This window comes from Accipiter gentilis, chromosome 32, assembly GCF_929443795.1.
Source record: "Accipiter gentilis chromosome 32, bAccGen1.1, whole genome shotgun sequence".
Classification (NCBI taxonomy): Eukaryota; Metazoa; Chordata; class Aves; order Accipitriformes; family Accipitridae; genus Astur; species Astur gentilis.
The window spans coordinates 4,436,847-4,453,238 of record NC_064911.1 but is presented as its reverse complement, the minus strand read 5'-3'; the positions used below and the strand labels follow the sequence as shown (position 1 = coordinate 4,453,238).

Here is a 16,392-nt window from a genome sequence, read left to right as displayed (position 1 = left end):
TCATGCTGTCTACACAGCTGGTAAGAGGAGAAAAGAGACAGCTTTGAGCATGTGTCTCTTCCAGTAGCCTAAGCTGGTAACAGGTGTGGTAAAAGAACCATGCAGCCTTCATTCAGGGTAGCCTGAGGTCCACTTTCACACCACAGGTAGTTCCAGTGCAGGCCAAGGTGGACAAGGATGGCTCATTTCAGGTAATGCCTTGGCCTGCTACAGTTGGTAGTTGCAAAGATAACCCTTGAGTTACTCTTAACAAAAGGTTTTTAACTTTGGCCTATTTGTGTAACTAAAAATAATTTAGTAACAACTATCCCTAACAGAAGTCTAGTGTAGAGCTTATTCAGGAAGTTGTATGCTGTATTGCTGACTATTCACAGAGTATGTTTTTAACTAACTGCTGCCTTCTTTATGTCCTCTGTCATTCATTTAGATTGTTCCTTTTGTGAGCCTGTAGTGGTTCATTTGTTTACAGCACAGTACATAAAAGGAACATGTATGAACTTAAAAGCAGGTATTATGCAGCTTGTGGCTGACTTGAAAATTCCTACCAGACTTGAAGTATGACTAAGTAAGTCTTCAGATAGATAACTATGTTGTCTTGGCATGTTGTCTAATCACAAGTGATGAGATTAGTTTACGAGGAAACAACCTCATGAAGCTTTTGGAAAAAAATGTTACTGATATGCTAGTCTGGTGTATTCCTGGAAGGGGTGGAACAGCATTACCTCAGATAACCCACAGCTCTGTCAGTGACCAGGGTTGTTAACAGACCTACATAACTTGAGCAAGTAATTTGCAAATAAACAAGCATATTTTTTTTTTTAAAGAACTTGTATCAAACCGAGGAAAAAAGTCAAATAAAAACAATCATTTTAGTACAGAAGTGGTTCATATGTTCTTTGTGCTTTATTAGACACCTTCCAGACCCCACAGGATTGTGATGTGAGGCTTAATGTGTAGTCTTCTGCTTCTGCTTTAAAAGACTCACTCAAAACACAACCCTCAGTCAACTTTTCATTTGCGGGACTAATCTGATAGTCAACAAGAAATTTTAGTGTCTAATAATTACTGATACATGTTATATAAATTCTGAGCAAAATTATTTTAAAGTTTGTTTTGCTGTGATGAATGACTGCCTCGCTGCAGGAGCAGAAGATTAATGCTTCTCACAAACGTGTTAGGAGGCAGATATTAGGAGGCCTTTCTTGGAGCAGTTCTTTGCACAGGTTCATGCTGAGGAGGGTGAAGTACTATAAAATTTCTCTTTAGGCTGCCATTTTTATCCAGAGGGAAGAAGCTGCCATAGAAAACCACACACACTTAAAATGATTCAGAAAAACATACTGGGGTGGATATAATGGATGTTGAGTGCTAACATGGACTTCACAAATAAGGCAACAAAATAAAAGCCACTATAAACGTAATTCATGGTGCAATTATTCACTTACTGAAAAATTCCAGGTTGTACTACTTCCTACCATAAAGTGCTATTATTTCTCAAAGCTTTATTTCAATTTGGGGTGGGAAATACGACGATGTTAATATAACCATTTTATAACCATCTGTCTTTCTTCAGGCAATTTAGTGTTCATTTCCCTTTCACATTCCACCTTTTAAGTCTCTTTGGCAGAACACAGCTGCTGTTGTAGCACAGCAGAAGCCATTTAAACAAAGGCTCAGGGTCCACACTATTCCCAGGAAGCAACATCTCGCTTAGGATGGTCAGTGGCTGCATTTTGCCCAGAGCTCGTCTGTCCTGCCAGCAGCCACAGGGCAGGAGCTCATGGGCAGGAGCCTCTGCAAGGACTTGGTACAGGCACCCTCACTAGGGTGCTGCTTAAGTTACTTCACTGTCACTGGAGATGCTGTGTGAATGAGCTTGACCATCCAAACTGCTGCCACAGGCTTGGCTTCCTTCTCCACAAAATACAACAGATAAGGAATCGTGGGGATCGTCCTCAGCATAGTTGTCCAACACCTCTAAAACAGGCATGCTAGGGTCCTTCAAATACTGGAAAAAGGCATAAACAACAGTTTAGATGTCTATCCACAGAACAGATGTATTAGAAATTACAGCAACAGAGCAGGTACCACCACCTATAGGCAAGTTGCTTCAGACTAGAATTCACAGCGAGAGCTGCTAAATATATATTCTATTCTGGATTTCCTTGAAATTACATCAAACAAGGAAAAAGTTAGTTTTAAGGAAAAAGTTTCCCACCTTATTTCCAGGGGGAGGGGCAGGAATATCAATCATGCAAAGATCCAGTTAAGCAAGTTAAAGCCATCTGCATTTCCTGGTTTTTTTAAATAAATTTTGGCCAATATTCTTTTTATGTCGGTTCAAGCAAATTCCTACTAGTTAAGAACAAACCACAGAAGAAAACACTTCTTTATTACACTGCTGGGGACATATTCTCCAACTGCAGGAATCTAGCAACTGACAGCTTGCCTAAAGCACTGATGGCACAAACAGTATCTAAGATTCTGGTTTAATCAGTGTCAGGCAACTCGGATCTGCATCTTTTACCATTACCAGAAAACTCTAGTGGCATCCTTCTCTTGTAGTTACTTTTTGCTTTGACTTCCCCTCTGCTCCCCTTTCCTCCAAAATTAAGTCATCAGCTTTACAATGAATGCATAAAATGTAGGCCAAAGAAAATGCTTTCTGTTCCTCCTGCCACCCCCATATACTCTCCTTATCACTAAGCTGATCTTGTATTTCACGGAGGATTGGAGCCATCCATCACTTCATGTACTGAATCAAAAAATAAAATCTGCCATTAAACATTTTTAGCCTGCTTAAATAAATAAATAAATAAATAAATGTCCGAACACAGACACCTTCACATTGTTCAAACATAGCTTGTCGTTTTACTCAAAAGCTTGTTCTGTACTGTAGGAGGTGTCATAATCTGGCTGAGATGGGACCACAACTCAAGTCATGTCTGTTGTGGGACAAAATGAACCTTAGTTTCAATTAAGGCACCGCTTTCTCTGTATCATAGCTAGGCTAATGGGCAACAGGATTATTTTTTCAGGTGTATTAAAACCAAATGTTTCATATGGGAACCTCAAATACATCCACTTTAGCAGAGTCAAGACATAAATGAACCTCAGTTTGACTTTGCTCTGTGAAGGCATTTCTGCGGTAGAACTGTTCCCTACCACTCAAGACTCTGAAAGCTGAGATCTTTCTGTAAAAGAAGGAAACATAATTTTTCTGAAAATGTAAAAGATTTTTAAAATAATTGGTACTCTGTACTCATGGGAAGTGTTTTTACAGAGGAGAAGCCTCAGGCTGGTTGATCCCTGTTAGAAATACACATTTTCAAAATTCTGCATATATACTGATTTTCCTTCATTTCTTATCAGTGTTTTGCCCAAAACCAGGCTCACTATTGTTCAAGAGTATCTTACTTTTGCTGCATATTTTCCAGATTAATACAATTACTCCAGAACACAATGATAGACCCTATTCTTGCAAGTCCTTTGCATGGAATGCTGCACTATTTTAGTATACTGTACAAGGATTTTTTTTCTCCTACATGAGATACACTTCTCTTGATATGTGATACAGCTTGTCTCCACTGAGCCCCCATGAAACGGTAGCTGAGGTAGCATTGAAGAGAGAAAATTATTTACTTGAAGATCTGCAGAAAGTCTGGGTTCCTTCATCCATACGTCTATAAAAATCTGGAAAACCAGCTCCACAATCACCGAATTACCATAGTAAAATGGACTACTCTGACATGCAGATATATACAAAGAAATACACCTCAAAGAACTGCAAATAAGTACAAGCTTTTAAAAATATAGAATGCATGCTGAACAAGAATTTTTAAATCAAGAACTTCACATAAGCACTACTTCCTGTTTCAACACTAAAAAGAGGAAGATGAACAGGACTGAAACAATATTGCTTAGTACAGAAATGTGTGAGCTACCAGGAGAAAAAAAGTCCCAGGATGACTTTTTCATCCAAGTATTGCTAAACCTACAGGAAAAAAAAGAAAAAGCCCAAGAGCATTCCCCTAGGTAGCCCTTAGTCTTCATGTCAGTCCTTGCTCTTAAAACTATCAGTGTTCGCTTTTCCATATTTGATTTCTAATCAGAGACCTCGGTCCCAAGTACATGTCCTGCAGCACACAAAAGCTTTTTGCTTAAAGTGAGCAACTGTTTCAGGCCTGGTGACTCAGATAAGCAAAGAAATGGGTGGACAAGGGGTAGTCAAGGAACAAAAAAAATCTTACTCAGGTTTTGTAACAGGATTATAGCAGCATTTGTATCTTAAGGCAGAGAAAACATAATTCAGTTGAGTAAAATAGGAATAAAGTGGGAGATCCCAAATGAGAAAAGTAACAGTTTACACTAAGTCAATAATTTTTTATATGTAATTCTGTTATGCAACAACTAGCTTTGTTCATATCCACTCCAAGATCATCACTGTCTTTTACAGGGGGAGGGGGGCAAGGGGGAGAAATATAAAATGCCTATACATACCTCTTCAAAGTGTGATGGGATTTCTAAAGGTGGCCGAGACCAATATTTAATTGTTTTGTGGTGTCTCCACAGAAGAAACAAGCCAACTGCTACCAGATTTACAAAAAGTAACACCAACACAAATATTAGTATAATATATCCAGCTCTGGTTGCCTCTGAAAAAGAAAAAAACAAAAACCATATACATATGACAGGTTCATATTTATACATCATAAATTGTAAAACAATATACAGTAAGCTGAAATTTACTATACTTGGTAATCAAAGTATAATTTCCAAGGCTAGGATCACAACCCTACTATAGATGCACTTGCAACACCTGTGTTCAGAAGTAGCTTGTTTTGTGATTCCCTGTGGAAGTCACCAATTCCCATGAGCTCCTGTCCCTTAATCACGCCGCCTAAGGCAAGCTACTTGACACACTAGCAGGGCAAATGCAGAGCTGGAGGAATCCCTGCTGGTGGGCAAGGGGCAGGCGGGGAATGCAATCTGTCCTTCCACCCTGAAGTTGCCAGCAAGGGCCATTAATGCCAGGGGCTTCTCTTTCAGAACATGCACCTCTCCAGCAAAGGAGCATCACGGACTCCAACATCACAGCTCAGGGGCTTGCGATCAAATACTCGGTCAATACTGCCCAGGAGGTCAGCTCCTTTGGCGCTTCAGAAACTGCGTAAGCAGGTTTCATCTACACATCTTCCAGTGTAGCATGCTAAAGATCGGTTGTGCCTGTGTGTTGGTGGTCACATGCAGAGATTCAAGAGAGGGACAAATTCCATTATCTTGCACATGCTCTCTCTTCCCCTCATCCTCTCTCTTATCTCATACAAAACCACGCAGCTCAAAATGCAGAGAAGGAAGCAGGTCGAAGGGGAAAGGGATGTTCCTGTCCTGCAAGAGGCAGTGGCTGAGGGAGATTTGCAAGAGTCACGCCACCTCCTTCATCAATGACTTCCTCTAAAGACCAAGTATTTGTATTTTCTTTCTTTGCCTATTTCTAGAAAGTAATACCTATAGCGGTATTTATGAAGTAAAGGATGAGGGGAAAAGTACAACAGAGGCCCTCAACTACTGACCGAAAAATTCCTTACTATTTTGCCATTAATGACAATTGTGAACTACTATAAGTGGTGCTCTCTTAGCACTCCTGACAGATACGCGCATGTAAGTGACTAGTTACACAATCTAAGACTCGTGTATTACACTCGTCCCATTATATACAAAAAATAACAAAAGTCAGGTTTATACCACTAATTTTAGTTCTGTAACACTCTGGGATGCTTTGCAGTCCAAATAAATGGAGATCTGAATGTGTCATCAATTCTACTTGAATTTCAAAACAATAAAGTGTCCATTCCTTTAGACTTTTGATTTTGAATAGTGTACTGCTCGTCTTTATCGCCTGTTTAAAAGACACAAAAAAAAAGTTACTGTAAAAACCAGACCTGTCTTCAACACAAATCCCCTCCCCATATTTACGTTTCTCATTCAAAAAGCACAGATTTTATTCTTCATAATTCAGCCTTCCCAAACAAGAGAAACAGTGAAATATATTTCAACTTTCCTACTTGAATGCATTTCAAATCTCATTATTTTTAAATGAAATTGAACCTACACCATTTAAAACCATCTGTAAGGGCACGAACAGCAGAGGCATGAAAACTGATGCAAGGTCTCATTTTATCCACAATATGCTGCTGGAGGCTTTAACGCAGCTCACTGTGACAGTGAGCACAATACAAGAAGGGGGAGAGAAAAACAAGCCATGGGAAGTGTCTCTAGCATCAGAGGAAGCTGACGGAAGTGTAGTTCAGTGAAGAGCTTCCACCATCTCAGCTCCTTCTACTGAAGAGGAAAACAGCTGATGGGCACTGCAAAACCTCCACAGTCTCCACACGGCCACCATAGTCTTTTGGGAATTTTTAACCTGTAAGGGCCTAGGATAAGGGCCTCAGTGAAGCCTACAGAAGCATTCAAGAGTGACTTCTTGCCTGAATCTCAAACAAGAAGGTATTTTACGTATGTCAGAAAAAAATACACATTGGTGCAAGAGAGGAAGGAAGTGGAGGCGTTTCAGATTTAGCAAGGTCTTTGAAACAAAAGGGGTTTTTTAATATATTTTTTCTGCTTCTGATTTTCAAGCATTTGACTTTAGAATGACGTTCTTTTGAATCTTCTTCCTCTTTTTTTTTTTTTTTTTTAAATGTGATTTAATCCCTCCCTACAATGCTGGCCAGAACATAATTACCAGGGCCCCAGATAGCAGCATAAGCACATGTGACCAACACCTCTAAGTCTCAGTACGAACAGGGACAGCTTATCCCAGCTGTGTCCACCATGTTTCTAATAACTCTGCCTTTCTCTGCCCTAGGAACAGGCGACATCAGGCCAAAGCAGCCCGTTACTGAAGCTGCCAGCACAGACAAGCCCAGCACAGGAAAGGAGGAAGGATATTTCAGAGTTTTCAAAACTGCCTAAGCAAACTTTGTAATCTAAATATAATTTTAAAGCCACCTTTGACACTTTGTGGATTCTCTCCCTTGATCTGCAATGTGATTTAACCTTCATTTCATATGAAGGAAAAAAAGATGTTTTTGAAAGTTTCGTAATACGTGCAATACTTGTGCCAAGACTAAATTAACTTTTCTCAAGACACTAAATGGTGACCTTCACTGCTAGAGAAAAAAAAAATTACATTAGTTTTCTTCCTCCACTTCTGCCATTCTGCCAAGAGACACCGACTTATATCTCTTAGTCAGAAAGGCATTATGAAAAAAATAAATTAGAGAGAATTCTTACTTTTTTAGTAGTACTTGTTGTGTTCTCCCAGTAGGACACATGATACTGAAGAAAATCACCTGCTTCGGCTCCAAAAGGGGGTGTGACACTAATGAGAAGCGAGTCAGAGCTTTCAGTCACGCTGTTCACTTTAGGGGGCCCTATAGTAGCTGAAAATAAACACAGGGAGAGCTGTGAACCTCTGGGATGCAGAACAGCTCATCATACTGTCTTCAGCTTTACTTAGATACTCTCAGCAAACATGCTAAATACTGACAGCTTTTCCTCAAGAAAAGGAATACAACATTTTCTCATCTACTTACTGCATTTAAGATATCTACTTCATTACAAATCTAAGGGAAAAGACTTGAAAGCATAAGTGAAACTAGGTAATTAAAAAAAAAAGTTTCCTGTTAACTTTCCCTGGAAATTCAGTAAATATTCACTAGAGTGTATCTGCATTTATCTGCAGTTAATGGTGGTACAACTTTTTTAATTTTTTTTTCCTTCAAATAGCCTGCCACATATTCCATGTTCTCTAAAAACCACAGTTTGGGTCAATAGATTGGAAGAGGAATAACTAGTTTCCTCCTCTTGCTTTGATGTCTCCATCTGCCCTGTAGGGTAAAGATGATGACTTCCTTTTGTGTCATGAAAAATATTATATGAAGTACTGTCAGTCCTAATACAAGAGTTGTGTGATCACAGATCATATATGGTCATTAGTCATTTATCCTTTGTATCTTGACTTCTTTCACCAGTTAACTTTATCAACATTTGTAAAGCACTCCAGGATCTCAAAAAACCCACTCATGCAAAATTAGAGTAGTTAACAGCTGCTTGCATACTGAAGTGGGGTAATTAGTAAAAATCAATCCTTGCATGCAATCATTGCTTATTGTACCTCAAAAATTCCAGCAGGACCTATTCTGTCCACTGTTACTTTAGAGAAAACTGGGCCCCATGATCTTTATATTGATAGAGAAATTTCAGTTTCTTTCTACTTCCTGTTGCTGTACAACTGCAAACACCTTGTTGTGTGTCCTCACAAATTCCCGAAGCTCCCCTCTCAAGTGGGACAGACCCAAACATTAAAGGAAGAGAACAGCCTGAGTAGCCCATGGTCTCGCTGTCTAGGAACTGATCTTGAGGGCAGTCACACAAGAATGATCACATAATGTTCCTCTTTCTCCCCCAAGAAACACACAAACCTCTCTCTCCCACACCAAGCCTCTCCTTTGTCTTGTATTCCCATTAGCCAAGCGCTTTCCCAACCCCCAAAGGATCCCACTCCCAAACAATCCTGCATCACAAGCTATGGATACATCACTTGCAATCTTCAGCTAGGGATTTGGGTAGTTCCTCATCCCCACACTCTTTACCACTAGAGAAAATCCAAGATTTAGAACTGAAGTCACCAGGGAAAGTATCATACTCTTTTGCAGCATGGACTACCACTGCTCCTCACAAGGTATAGGAGAACTTGAACTAAAGAGTTAATATATCCATTCCTCTGCTTTGTTATCATTTTAGAGGTATTTTTAAACTCAACATCTACTTTCTTCTAATCCTGAAACCAATCACAGCAAGGCAAAGAGCAGATCTTATAAATGTGTGAACAAGCATGTTGCTGACCTTTAACAGCATTTAAAGTGTGCCTTGACCCTTCTACAATGCAGTCAGGATAGTTTATATTTATGAGAAAAGGGATCTGTTCAATAGAAACAGGTAGTTTGTACTCAGATTACCACAAATCAAGGGGGGTGTATGTGTGCATGCGGCAGTGCTAAGTGGGGAAACAAGAAAATGGAAAACTCTCTAACATAATACACGTCGTAGTTTTTATAAGACTTAAGCACCCAAGGAAACTCCTCTGTTCCTCTTTCGATACCTGTTGAAAGAGCGCACTGCTAACCCTACTACAGAGGAACTAAGTAGTAGCAAATCCCTAGTGACACACAGAGACATTGTAGTCTTTGTTAACTAACACCTACAATTGTCTCACTTGGCTTTTGTACATAATAAGAGTCAAAAAAGCCTAGAACGGACAACAAACTTTTTTTTCAAAGAAATCTCCTTTGAGAGAGACACACTGAAATCATAAATAGCACTTACTGTTTCTCTCTGCCACAAATGGATCCGTTTCCACCCAGTCAGAAGTAACTTGCCCTAGCTCAGCCCTCACACGCAAAACAACAGTCCAGCGCCGCTCCTTAAGTGACCAGGGGAAACTGCATTCAGTCTGGGTGATACGGGTGCAGTTCATCTCATCCCACTGGTTAAAGGCACCTCTGCAATGCAAAAGAAAGGACAAATACAGCATCAGCAGAACAGCGCAACCAGTTAAAATACAATCCCTCCCACCTAGTCAATTTTTGTAACAACAGAGTATGTTACAAAACTACCACTTTCATGTGGGTTTAACTCCACAGCCCTTTCAGCACCTGCATCTCCTCAGTATCTGGGGAGAAATTAAAATGAGTGAGGGAGAATTCAGTAAGGCTAAAATTATTCAGGAAACTATGCAGCCTTTCTGGGTGCTTTTCAAGTCTTCAATCTTTGCTCAGTGTAGTAGAAATATCACAGGCTGAAAGACTGTCAGTCTTCAGAAACTGCTTTCAGATATATATAAAAGCATCTGTACTAGACAACTCATTCTTTCATTTGCTTATTAATTTTTAGGTGTTTGGTTTCTTTCTTAACCAACTGTGTTACTGGATTAGAAGAAAATCAGTTTGGTTGGTTTTAGATCTATTTACTTACGTTTTAAAATGGACTGTATATAACACCAAGCCTCCATCCACTTTAACAGGAGACCATCTCAGTGAACTACGAAAGTTATAGGAATAAACCATCACATCCTTTGGTGCTGGTAAATGGGGAGAAGATTCTAAAGGAAGAAGAGGAATAAAAATGACTACTAAAGCATTCAAGCATACAGTAACTAACTTTTGGTCTCCAAACTCCATCACCATATATTACATTTTCACTGCTTTGCACGCAAAAGCATTCCTCCTCCTCATTCCATTTCTAGGTGCACTAGTAGCAGTACATTTAAGCCCCTACTATCCACAAAGCACTGAACTGCAACTTACTGCTTTTATTTCTTCCACACAGAACATAGCACTGAAAGTACAAAACAGTAAACCCCACCCAGCTCCCCCATGAAGCTATAAATTAAGGTCCACTGCCACTTGTCATGACAAAAGTGCATCTATTTCAATTGTCTGCATCTCACATTTTACTGTGTTAACAATTCAGAACACCTTCTTCCTGCTAACTTGTTTGAAAACAGCGAGGTCACTTCACTGAAACTTTCCAGGAAACAGATTTAAAAAAAAAAAAAAGCCTTCTCGTTCTTAAACATATATGTTCACAAACACATATGGCACCATTCCACTTGCAAGCCTGAAGTTTCGCCAATTTTGAAACCGATTTCACAATGTAGAGGAGGACAGAAACCTCTGTTAAAGGCATGCCTTCTGCTAGGAGGAATGTCCACCCAAATTCAGTCATGCTATAAACTCCTGGGGGTGAACAAAGGCTGCGAGCGCTCTCGAGCAGCTTGTCAGGAGACGAGCAACGCAGCAGCGGAGAGCAGACAGCTGTGTCTCTAGTACGGGAGAAGAACCACTTCCCTGCTAGCCCAAGCAGAGCAGAGGAAGAAGCCGTCTATTGGGACTGGAGGATGGCCAAAGGCCAGTCACCGAGCTGGGCACAGAGGGGTGGAAAAACCAGTGGAGGGAGGGAGGGCAGCCAAACAAAAGGCAGAGAACCAAGGGCTGGGGAAACAGGGGCGAGTGAAGTAGAGAAAGCCTGATGAGAAGTTAAGTGGGGGAGCAGCTGGAAGGAAATGTTAGCTGGCAAACAGGACAAAACAGCAGGCTGGAGAACCAAAACCCACGGAAAGACAAGACGACCAACGGCAAGGAACTGAGATAACCCAAAGAAACAGACTAAGATTACCACAAGTAAGCTGCGGCGAGGAAGACAGGAAAAGGCAGTTATCAAATGCCCCTAAAACCAGAAAAGCATCACACTTTTAACCACAGCACTGCAGTCACTCAGGAGGGAAGGGCCCTGGGGAGGTCTCCAGTCCAAGTCCCTGCCCCGAGAAGGGCCAGCTCTGGCATCAGAGCAGGCTGCTCAGGACTCTCTCCAGGCAGGTCCTGGAACATCCAAGGACAGAGCCTGCACAGCCTTGCTGGGCAATGGCTTCACCACCTGCCCGTCTTAAGAGGGAGAAAGGTCTTCCTTCTACACTTGACTTGTATTTATTTCTCTGTGTAGTGATCCCCTTACACCGTTAAACATACTGGGTCAACAGGTCCTAAGGTCAAAGACACCCATGACACGACACGATATGATATTCCACATGGTAAGATTTCAATTTTTTGTTCTTAAGATAACAGTCTCCTAAGATACGGTTTGTTTATTTTTACACAAATAAGATCAGAAGACCAAGCAACTTAAGATAAATTCTGTCCCCAGCCTTCTTTGGCAATATGGGGATAATGTTAAAAAGTTTCTTCTTTTTGATTCTACCTCTGATTTTGATACACAGCACTAGGCAGCACACTGATGCTGACAGCACTATCTTTCAGAAGAGACATTATGCCAGGCTCTTAACATCCTCCACGTACAGGTAAAAGACAACACGAATCTTCGTAAAGTTGCATTAAACCCCAAGTCCAAAATACCAAAGAACTAGTTAAGCTCTTGAAGTTTTAATTAGGAATGTTAAAAGTTGAGGCTAAGAAACTAGTGAGTAGTGCTTTTAAGTAAACGCACATTGTCTTAGGCAATAGATCAATCATTCAGCATTGCATAACTGTCTGAGATTCCTTACAGTTAGAAACGATACCTAAACTATTAATCTCTCACATATTTTAAAGGCCACTATGTAACCTTTTCTTCATTCGAGACAAGTTTTCACTTTCCAGTCACGCAGATTCTTTCTTGCACTCTCACTGCTGGTCTGGCATGTGGCAAGGTATCTCACACCATCAGTAATCTGTGCACTCAGACATCCGATACAAACTAATTTTACAAAATTCAAGAAAGCTGTCAGAACGAAACACAAGTACTAGCTTTTTTTTTTTTCTTCCCTCCTCTCCCTCTTAACAAAAAGAAAAAAGGAAAAAGCAATGAAGGACAAGGGCTGGTACATCTTCTCCTTAATCGAGACTGCACTCTGATTATTTTGCCTTATATTAGCATTCAGAAACAGATAATTTCCCCTACAAAATTCAAAAACACTGAAAAAACTATCAAATCTATGGCTCTGTAGTTGATCATGAAGGTGCTATACTACTGCACTGAGGAGCTGTTTTTGTAGCACACTGAAGGAACGCATTCGTATTTTGGTTAGATATCTCAACTTGACAAGGGAATTTACTTAAATTTCTGAAATCACACACTGAACTCCATAATGATCATTAGCTTGTATACCCAAAGTAACAAAACGCCCAGTTCAGAAATAAAGCACATATATATATATATATGCAAGTATCCTAGAAAAAAGCCAAACTACCTTAGCCAGGGAAAGGCAGAAACACCCTGTCCTTTCTATCTGGAAGGTGGTCTCGCTGAACCGGTTCTTTTAAAGCATCTGCCAAACAATGCTCAGATTGTTTTTTCCTGATGCAGAGACTTCCTAACTCTTCAAGCCACAAGTCAAAGCTTTCACATAGCAGAGTGTGAAGCCACAAGTTACAGTGAGTGAAAGCAGCTCAGCTTGGCCTAGCCATCTGTTTCACAGACTCCATTCCCGCTCCTGAATGATTTCTGATCCCTTCCCCTGCATCAGCCTTAGACCACATCATTTTGCTAAACGGCAAAAAAGAAGTCTCGGGGGTTTTGGATGGACTTTTACTGGTTTAGTGTACCAAACTGGCTTCTCATATTGTCAGACAAGCACCAAAGCCTACGAAAGGTGAATAGCAGAAGTGCGTGGCCAGGTGGGGACGGGTGATGGCAGCTGGCTATTCTTTTGGCTCGGATTTTAACATCTGGCATCTCCATTTGCAACAGAAGAAACATAGCACGCTGTGCCTACGAGAGAGAGTGAGCGCAGAAGGCCCTGCGTAGAAGCCGAACACCAGAACAGCTCCCTGGCAAATCCCACGGCTGCTGCCGATGGCATGGGACTTGGGCAACACTGACCGCAGCAGGTCCCCCCCCCGGCTCGCCTCAACCCACCCATGGGCATTTGGACCCCTAAGTCCAGCCACAGACTGCAGACCTGGAATGGCAGCTGCCTCCAAAGAGCCGGAGAGCCCCACGGGACTCACCAGCCACAGGCTGGCCAGCCAGCCCTTGACGAACAGGAGAAAACGTGACAGCGGACACGCTGAACTCACGGAGGTATCCGAGTGCCTGAATAAGGACCACGCTGTACGCACACCTCATTCAGGACATGCCACAGCAGCTCTTCCACACTTTCCGGGATACATACCGAAGCCAGCATTGTACCAGCTGTAGCTCAGACCCGACCTGAAGAGCAAACCTCCCCTTCCCCCGAGAAAGCATTTACATCGAAGCCTCAATCCAATCGTACCGAAGCCGTCAATTCGCAGTTGACGAACGGGTGCCACATCACAAACTACAGCCACATCACCGACTTAGGCCGTACCAATCCCCCTCGAGGCTGATCCCGGGCAGGTTTCAGCCGCCCTCCGACAGACGCGGCCGGTTTGGGGCCAGGCTGCCCGGCAGCTGGCCGCAGAGCCAGCCTCGGGCGGGAAGGCGAGCCGGTGGCAGCCCAGCCGACGGCAGAAGTTTCGAAGAGCAGCGACCCGGGGTTCGGCAGGAGAAACCTGCCCTTGTCCTTCAGAGGGGCTGGCACAGGCGGGGTGAGGGAAGGGCGAAACCCGCCACGGCCCCGCTCTCCCACTGCCCCCCCCCCCGCCCCCCGACCCCCCTTCCCCGCTGCGGCTCCGGCAGCCGCCGGAGCTCCTTCAGGGGACGGGCTGAGGGGCACGGCCCCGCTCTCCCCCACCAGCCCCCCTCCGGGGCCGCCGCAGCCCGGGCCCTCGCCCCACAGGCTTCCGTCGCCTCCCGGGCCGGAAGCCTGCCGGCGAGGAGGCGCCCAGAGAGGCGCAGGCCGGGCGGCGGGCGGCAGCCTCCAGCCCCGCGCCGCCGCCCACCACCGCAGCGAGCCCCGCGCCGCGCCGCGCCGCACCCACCTGCGCCCGAGGCCCGGAGGGAGCCGAGGAGGAGGAAGAGGAGGAAGAGGAGGAGGAGGAGGGAGAGGAGCGGCGCCCGACACGGCATGGCCCGGCTGGCAGCGCCCCGCCGCCCGGCCCCGCTCGCCGCCAGAGGCAGCTCGCCGGTCCCTGAGGAGCGGGGCCGGCGGCGAGCAGGCCTTGCGGGGCCGCCCACGCACCCGCGGCCCGGCCCGGGCTGCGGCTGCTGGCGGGGAGCGGGGCTTGCCGCTCCGGCCCGGCCCCGCTCCGCCCCGCCCCCGCCTGCGGGGAGGCAGAGCCCGCCCTCGGCCCCGCCTGCAGCGCCCGGGGGGGGGCGCCGTCTGCTGCGGGCGGACCCCGGCCCGGCCCGGCCCGGCCCGGCCTGGTCCGGCCTGGCCCGGCCGGGCGGGCTGTGGGCGGGCCCCGGCAGGCGGCAGCGCCTGCGGTGGGGGCGCGGAGAGTCGCGTGTGCGTTCGCGGAGTGCGGTTGGCGTGAGGAAGCCTTGCCGCAAGGTGGTTGACGTTCCCCGGCTTTCTCCGGCTGCATCTGGCGTGACACCGGCCCGCGGGTAAAGCCTAACCGCGTACCTTGAGCTGATGCTATCGATTACACCACATCGCCATTCAAAAACCTGGGGGTGATGCCGGGGGCCTGCAGTCCTCCCAGGTGATTACTGTTTCGGTAGAAGAGTTGTTCTCAAATAATTCACGGGGCAGGGACCTGTTGTTTTCAAGAGCTTGGCCACAACTTCTGTTGAAAGCGCCCTAAAGCGGAGGAGTACTTCGTACGTCTCCCGAACAAAGTCAAAATACTCTCTCTTAAGCGCTTCAGAGAGAAAACAGGTTTTATTAGTACAAGATGGGGCAGTCGGCAGAATTATGACCGGCAGGACTGCCAGCAGAGGAAACCATGCAGAGCTAGGGTGCTTAAAACGTCTTTAATTAATTTTAATAAAGGGGATCTTTGGCCACCTGAAGGCTCCCTGAGCAAAGTTTAGAACACCGCCATCAGATTCCTGACAAAAGGAAAGCAGGCAAGTACAGCAAGAGTATCTTGCGTTCAGAGCTCCAGGTAAGGGCTGGGCAGCTTTGATTTCCAACTGAGCTTGTATGAATCACTTGATTTCACTGCAGTTCAGCTCCTCCTCAATCGAGATTCCTCCCTTTCTCTTAAGTCCTGCATGGCCTGCTCTTATCAATTGCAAGCTTTCAGAGCACAGATCCTCCTTTTGCTGGGAGGTACAGTAATAAAACAGGCCAGAATCTCAGTCAAAGCCTTTCAACACTGACACAAATTATAAAAGCTAGAAAGGAGTATAAACAAAGGTGGGGAAAAAAAGCAAATGCTGAAAAGCTGACTGGTTGCTTGGTTGGTTGATTGTCAAAAGAAGATGGGCTAGAAGGGGATGGTAGAGGTTGAAGTCATTCGGTTATAGGCTGAGCCTGTTTTCTCTGTGCTTAACATGTCTGACCTCTTTTTGAACCCTTCTGGGAAGAGTGACTCAACTCTCTCAGTCAAGCAGCACTGTGCTACCAAAAGCTTCCCACTCCACAAGCTTCACTTTGGGATTTCCCCAGTGCCAGGCCTGTGCTGAGACACAGATTCTTTAATAATGATGTCTGAAGCCAGTGGAGGTATTTCAGTCATGCGCTGTTAGCATGACTTGTGGAGCATTTCTGGCAGCAGGTAGCCAAGCATGTAGCTGGGAAACCTATTGGTAATTTCTAACTGTGAAACTTAAATAGCAAAAGGGCATGTCCAGAAGGCATGTTAATTTTGATGGTATCTCTAATTCATGCATTAATGAGATTTTGATTCACAGAGGAAATTAGGTATGTTAAAGAACAACTCAAAACATGAATTCTGAAGTGGGGTTTCCTTCTACCCTTGCACTGAAAAACACATATTTACTGCATTTGTTAAAGGAATC

At 44.1% G+C, this 16,392-nt stretch overlaps 1 protein-coding gene across 2 annotated transcripts; it reads right to left on the bottom strand.

The window, feature by feature from the left end:
- Nucleotides 1-1,487: 1,487 nt before the first annotated feature.
- On the bottom strand, nucleotides 1,488-14,708 carry IFNGR2 (interferon gamma receptor 2). 2 transcript variants are annotated; one of them, XM_049835054.1, is made up of 7 exons: nucleotides 14,463-14,708; nucleotides 10,039-10,165; nucleotides 9,391-9,566; nucleotides 7,297-7,445; nucleotides 5,746-5,899; nucleotides 4,501-4,655; nucleotides 1,488-2,008 (listed from the first exon to the last, which is right to left on the bottom strand). In XM_049835054.1, exons 1-7 carry the CDS (start codon nucleotides 14,548-14,550, stop codon nucleotides 1,835-1,837), a joined length of 1,023 nt encoding a protein of 340 aa, XP_049691011.1. In that variant the 5' UTR covers nucleotides 14,551-14,708; the 3' UTR covers nucleotides 1,488-1,834. The 2 variants fall into 2 exon arrangements, with proteins under 2 accessions (XP_049691011.1, XP_049691013.1); XM_049835056.1 differs by lacking the exon at nucleotides 14,463-14,708 and adding an exon at nucleotides 13,835-14,125.
- Nucleotides 14,709-16,392: the final 1,684 nt, after the last annotated feature.

What these genes read in the sequence shown, in the direction of transcription:
- IFNGR2 (XM_049835054.1), bottom strand. Translation starts at nt 14,550, where the DNA reads ATGCCGTGTCGGGCGCCGCTCCTCTCCCTCCTCCTCCTCCTCTTCCTC. An exon ending in TTACAGAACTAAAATTAGTG is followed by an intron (nt 4,656 to 5,745) that starts GTATAAACCTGA and finishes TTTCTTTTTCAG; the next exon opens with AGGCAACCAGAGCTGGATAT. An exon ending in TCCCATCACACTTTGAAGAG is followed by an intron (nt 2,009 to 4,500) that starts GTATGTATAGGC and finishes GCCTTTTTCCAG; the next exon opens with TATTTGAAGGACCCTAGCAT.